Source organism: Lissotriton helveticus, chromosome 4_1, assembly GCF_964261635.1.
Source record: "Lissotriton helveticus chromosome 4_1, aLisHel1.1, whole genome shotgun sequence".
Taxonomy (NCBI): domain Eukaryota; kingdom Metazoa; phylum Chordata; class Amphibia; order Caudata; family Salamandridae; genus Lissotriton; species Lissotriton helveticus.
In genome coordinates, this window is record NC_136063.1 from 515,761,997 (window position 1) to 515,768,188 (window position 6,192).

General features: G+C 47.1%; 1 protein-coding gene across 1 annotated transcript; it reads left to right on the forward strand.

Annotated features, from left to right (window-relative positions):
- Nucleotides 1-228: 228 nt before the first annotated feature.
- HEY1 (hes related family bHLH transcription factor with YRPW motif 1) lies at nucleotides 229-4,823 on the forward strand. Its single transcript, XM_078685609.1, has 5 exons — nucleotides 229-449; nucleotides 1,706-1,781; nucleotides 2,199-2,282; nucleotides 2,419-2,500; nucleotides 3,680-4,823. Exons 1-5 carry the CDS (start codon nucleotides 364-366, stop codon nucleotides 4,267-4,269), a joined length of 918 nt encoding a protein of 305 aa, XP_078541735.1. The 5' UTR covers nucleotides 229-363; the 3' UTR covers nucleotides 4,270-4,823.
- The last annotated feature ends 1,369 nt before the right edge of the window (nucleotides 4,824-6,192 follow it).

Here is a 6,192-nt window from a genome sequence, read left to right on the forward strand (position 1 = left end):
TGCCCCGCGGCCCCTCCAGCGCCGCCGCTCTGCCCTGTGCAGGGGGTGTGTTCCCGTGCCCCTGGTGCCCACGTGCCGCCATTGGCCGATCTGACGGCGTCAATCAGGAGGAAAGGGAAGCACAATTGGCGGCGCACAATGGAGTAATTATAGTGCGGCGCCGGCCCCCGCGCCCCGCCCGCGGCCCTGCGGAGCGTGGGAAAGTGGCGGCCGGGCTTTAACCGGAGGCAGAGCCGAGGGAGGTGCAGAGTGCGAGCGGCGCCGCAGGGACGAGGAGGCAGCACAGATCGCACCACCGCAGACGCCGGGCACTGTCAGCCCAGTACAGCTTCACCCACCGTCCGTCCACCCCCAGCCGGCACCATGAAGAGGACGCACGACTACAGCTCCTCCGACAGCGACCTGGACGAGAACATCGAGGTGGAGAAGGAGAGCGCCGACGAGAATGGGTAAGAGAGGGCTACTGTTCAATGCCCGTGGCGTGGAGCACCCCTCTAGCACCGGGGTACTTTCAAGCTGATGGGGACTCAGACTGTCATGTTGTTTAGAATCGTGGTCTCCCTCCTAAAAACCTAAACGCCCCATATACTAAAAGGGGATCACTTTATAAAAGAATGCACTTCATCATCCCAGGTGGTTATGCTCCGCTGACTTTAATGGGGCCTTATCCATTAAACGCCCTATTTGTCTTTTTTGGGGACCTTAACCTGCCCCTACTCTCCAACGATAGATCATTGACCCCCATTATTTAGATTATTCCCCTTCGGAATGGAGAGGCGGTTTGGGGGTACTCCATTGCTCACTTCGCGTGCGACCCTTAGCAGAGATCGTGAGGCACCCTGACCTAGTGCTTCGAGGCCAGGCTGCCGACGCCCGGTCTTCGCGATAAGAAAATGAGCACGCTTCTTCACGGCTCGGGGCCTCAACAATCTTGGGTGTACACGTGGATTGGTGCAAACCTTTTACGGGTCCCATCCACAATAAACGGAACGTCCAGCGGCAATGACTTGTATGCTCCCCTCTATTACTCCCTAAATGACTCTGTTTAAGTGTGTGCACGTATATTGATTGAAACGCAAAGTCTGTCTTCATGAGCAAGTGCCATTGCCTCCTCTTTTGATCTAACAGCGCTTCTCTTTTTCCGTTGCTTCTTTAAAAACACAATGTGCTCTTGCACCGGTCCGTGTGCGTTTAATTAGTTTAATCTTCTTCTGTATTGAACATGCTGACTTTTCAGCAGGTGCAGGCGGCACAGGCCCGCATCTTTTCATGTATTAGAGCCTTGAATGTGAATGTGTGTGTGCCTTGCTTGAAATGGAAGTAAAGAAGTGGAGATACACACAGTCCTGTCCGCTACTGAAGTGTCCAACCCCGCCTATTAGGCGCACACTGACATAGATAGGTTTGCCTTCACTTTATCTGTACTGTATCTACAAATTCTTCCAATAAAATCTCTTTGAAATAAAACAAACAAAAAAAATCTTAAATTGCTATACGCGCCCTTTCAAGTTCATGAAGGCTAGCCTGAAAGGGATCATGGCCTGGGGCAACGGTTTATGTAGACTCATGCCTCACAGCCTCTCACAACGGGGTTTACACATCCCCTCACAGTGTTCACTGTTGATATTCCGTAGTTGTCTTTATTTGTTACACACTCACATGGGACACAAAGTTCACGAGTTTTTTGTGTTTGTTTTGATTTCAGAAACCTGAGTTCCTTCCCGGGCTCTATGTCTCCTTCCACCTCGTCCCAGATCTTGGCCAGGAAGAGGCGCCGAGGGGTGAGTATCTTTAGAGGCCTTTGATTTCACGTTCCTGCACACCTGCTCCGCACCCACATCACCCCTCACCTCAGGACGCTCATTAAAGCCATGGACAAGCTCAGCCAGTTGACACATGCAAAGCCCCGCACAACACTGGGCCAGAATACCTGGTCGGCTGCATACACTTTCACCAACACACTAGACACCTACCTCTGCCTCACTCTCACTCGCACACAACTCCTTGCACCCCCAAAAGCAAAACTGGAGGTCGCTAATGGAGCGACCCTCCAGGTCTTCTGCAAGATGCTAAAGACCTGGGTCTTTGTAAAAGCACCAAGCGCCTAGATACCTTCTTGGTTGATTAGTGCACTATACACATCAACATAAGAGTGTATTCTCTGTGAGTAATCGGCAATCCTTGTCATTGGCTTCCAGGTCATTGAAAAACGCCGCCGAGATCGAATAAACAACAGTTTGTCCGAATTAAGAAGACTGGTCCCCAGTGCCTTTGAGAAACAGGTAAGAAATCCAGGAGCTCTAGACCTGACAACTGGACACACAGTTGCAGTGTGATCAGACACTGTTGATACTTGCAGCTTATGGCAATGACTGGACTGCACTTTAAACCTCACCTTTCTGCACGTTTCTCCCAAAGGGTTCCGCCAAATTGGAAAAGGCCGAGATTCTGCAGATGACCGTGGACCACCTGAAGATGCTGCATGCCGCGGGCGGAAAGGGTGAGTGCTTCTGTAGCCGCTACTGTTGGTTATTCTGGAGGTGAATCCAGGGGCTAGTTTGTCCGCAGGCCCCTCTTTCGGAAACGTTGAAGAGTGACTAATATCGCACATTCCCACCAGCAGTCGTATGGACTTGCAGTCGGAGTGTCGACAGAGTACTCGACCGGTGGGGCAGGCGCTCTGTTCTGGTAGCAGACAGCGTTATTGACAGATACATTTATGTATTTTACTACCGTGTCCCTGCCAAGTTGTCATTCCGGTAGCTATGATCCATTTTTGTAGCGTAAATGTCGCAATACATTGGTTTTGGGGTACATTTTAGCCTAGAATATATACTCACACTGAGTTTTTTTAAGCTCTTTAAATGGAGTTCGGCAGTTACTCTGCATTGCAAATATATTTGTTTAATTTCCAAGCGTAAAACTAGCTGACAGATTTAACACTAGTTTAAATAATCACTCAGTCACGTGTTTTTTGCTGCACTGTAGTGTCTGGTGATGCAATTCCCGCTGTCAGAAATATTCAGCATCGATTCTATTCACTGCTTATTACTGCAGTCAAGGCGGTGAACACACGGGTCGGTAGGTTCCCGCCTTCCCAATCCTTGCAGAGTCTGCGATTTTAATGTACGTGTCATGTATGAGTGAGCCAGCCTGCCTCGCAGACACAGTAGCTTGACGCAGGCACTGGCCGCTCGCATGTTTTTTCCACGGGTCCTTAGTGTGCGGACTGACACCAAGGAGAATATTTCCAGTCCCTTCTCTCTAGCGCACCCTTGCCTGCGCGAGGAGCCACTAACACCACGTTCAAAGTAAAGGTCAAGAATTGGGAATGGTTCATACGTAAGCAAGCTCCGAGAAACCGGGTGTAACCAGTGGGCTTAGAAACTGCCCATAGGCGCTTGGCGTGGCCCTATTAGTTGGCATGAATGGTCCGCGTGAAAGTATTTAGCTGTATTTTTTCTTCTTGTGAAGCGAATCTGTACTGTACCGCCATTTGTTTTGTTACTGAGGTTTTATTATTTGGCTTCAGTATGTTAGTTGCCTTTATTGTATTTACGTGCACTCGTTTATTGTAAATATTAATACAGGAAGGAGCATTTGAACTGAATAGCATCTCTGTGCTCGCATTTTGGTTCTTGAATTGTTTTTAACAAAGCGCCTCTCGTTTCTTCTTCAGGCTACTTCGATGCGCACGCTCTGGCAATGGACTACCGCAGCTTGGGATTCAGAGAGTGCCTGGCGGAAGTGGCGCGGTATCTCAGCATCATCGAGGGGCTGGACACCTCTGACCCCCTGAGGCTGCGCCTGGTCTCCCACCTGAACAACTACGCCTCGCAGCGGGAAGCAGCCAGCAGTGCGCACACGGGCATCGGACACATCCCCTGGGGAGGCACCGGCTTTGGACACCACCCTCACCTCACCCACCCGCTGATGCTGGCACAGAACGGCCACAACAACAGCAGCACGACAGCCCCCTCCACAGAAGCACATCACCAAAGTCGGCTGGTGGCCGCCTCCTCACACCCGGACACCCCTTCTCTCAGAGTGCCCCCTAATGGCAGCCTGGCGTCGGTGCTTCCGGTCGTCGCCTCTTCAAAACTCTCTGGCCCTCTGTTATCGTCCATGGCCTCCTTAACTGCGTTCCCTTTTTCATTTGGGTCTTTCCACCTGCTATCCCCAAATGTACTGAGCCCGTCTGGACCAGCGCAGGCATCAAACATTGGCAAGCCCTACAGACCATGGGGTACAGAGATTGGGGCTTTCTGAGAACTTCTGTACCGGGTTATGGGCTAAAAAGGATTATAAAAACCCAGCTGCGCTGGGTTGTACTTAATATGTTTCCTACTGCTGACATTTGTGGTGGGAAGGGAGGGTAAAGGTACAATGTTTAACAAACTTTTGTAAACACATTTTAAATATGATTTTCTTTCTTAAGCAGCAGCAGTTTTTTTAACTAGTTGCTAAAATGTTCACAGCTGCAATAGAGAATGTTAACACGTATGTGACTTAGGTCTATCTTCCTTATTTAACTTGCTTGAATTTCTTTTCAGACATGTTGCCATTTTTTTGCAGGTAATATTCTTCCCAGGACACGTCACGTCTTATAGACATCTTATCTCTAGTCTTACTTTGTTGGTGACCACTGCAGTTAAAGCTTAATTTGGAAAGTTGGTTTTGTAATATTTTAAAAGATGTTTTATCAGAAGAAAATATTGATTTTAAAGTATATTTTGAATTTTATATTTCTGAGTTAAGCGTTGACAAATCGGATTTATCGGTTCCAATCAAGAAGAAACCAGTAAAAGATATGTGCACACTTACTTACTTGTTTTATTCCTGTGAAGAGGTGTGCTATGCAGCGGTATGTTATGTTTGTTGGGGATGTGTGTACGCATACACATGGCAGTCTGTTTTATATTGATGCTGTTTAAAAAAAAAGAAACGTACGTAAACACATACCGTGACAATGGTAAGTTTTAGTTAAAACATGTGTTACTTTTAGTTACTTTAGATTCTGCCTGGATTTTTGATTTAGTTAATATTTTTCAGTATGCTACTAGGGTGTCCATATCACTAAGGTGATTACATTTGTGCCGGTCTGAATTGGCTACAAAAAAACAGCACACAAAAAAGAAAAACACACAACCTAGATGCAGACTTTATTTCTCTATTATGCAAATCAGGGCCTTGTGAGCCAAGAGTGGTACACACTTTTCGCACTGTAAATAATGACCTAAAATTGTATCATTAATAACCTCCTTATTACCTTGTGAAATATTGTCCAAATGAAAAAGGTGCTTCACGACTGATTGTTCTCCCACCAGGCTGGGGAATCCCTCCTCTCATCTTTTCCTCAGATGGTAACAGTGTACTCTAAATATTCATCCCAGGTTCACCTAACTATGAACAAGGCCTGGAGCATGTTGCAGGCAGGCTTGTACAGGTCGCCCTCTTTTGTGCACTATATTGACCCTGCACAGTATATCAGTCTTAATAGAATGTGTTGCCTCTCTATCTTTAATCAAATCTAGCGTTTCCGACACCAAGGCTAGGAAAATTAACATTTTTAAGAGGCACTGCAGGGCACCAGGACTCCAATATATACAATGAAATGGACATCAATTTAGAGTGACTTTTTACGTTCCGTTTTGTCTTTTTCTTGATCGCTGCCAACACAAGTTTTGTGATGAATATTGTTACTTGTTCAAAGGCACAGATCGATGTAAATACATTTAAACCCCAGGCTCTGTGTTGATGCTGCAAAGTACATATACAGGCCATATATATATATAGAAATGGCAAGGAAATTAACACTATGCTCCAATTATCACACGAAACAGAAGCAGTAATAGGACTACTGTGCCCGGATTTACAATACAATGAGGGGCAGACTTACAAGCCTCTTGCGCCCATTTTGCGTCCCTTTTAACATGGGGAAAAGTGACGCAAAAGTGGCTCAAGGGGCTTGTAAATCTGCCCTTCAGAGTTCATTTTACGAGTGCGTACCCAGAAGTATACTGGAGCATACTTGGGGTTCTGAAGAAACAACCGGTCTGTGTATGTACTTTTGCAGTACTAAGAGAGCGCCTTGACTTTCCGTATGTTCGCATTCATTGCGAAACGCGCGCTGCTCGGAATTTCACAAAAGAAAGAGGCAAAACTTAATTTACGGTCAGTTAGGAGACTGCT

Bases quoted from the DNA above. Each gene is read 5' to 3' on its own strand.
- HEY1 (XM_078685609.1), top strand. From the start codon at position 364: ATGAAGAGGACGCACGACTACAGCTCCTCCGACAGCGACCTGGACGAG. The intron at 450-1,705 runs GTAAGAGAGGGC...TTTTGATTTCAG, and splicing joins GAGAGCGCCGACGAGAATGG to AAACCTGAGTTCCTTCCCGG. The intron at 1,782-2,198 runs GTGAGTATCTTT...ATTGGCTTCCAG, and splicing joins CCAGGAAGAGGCGCCGAGGG to GTCATTGAAAAACGCCGCCG.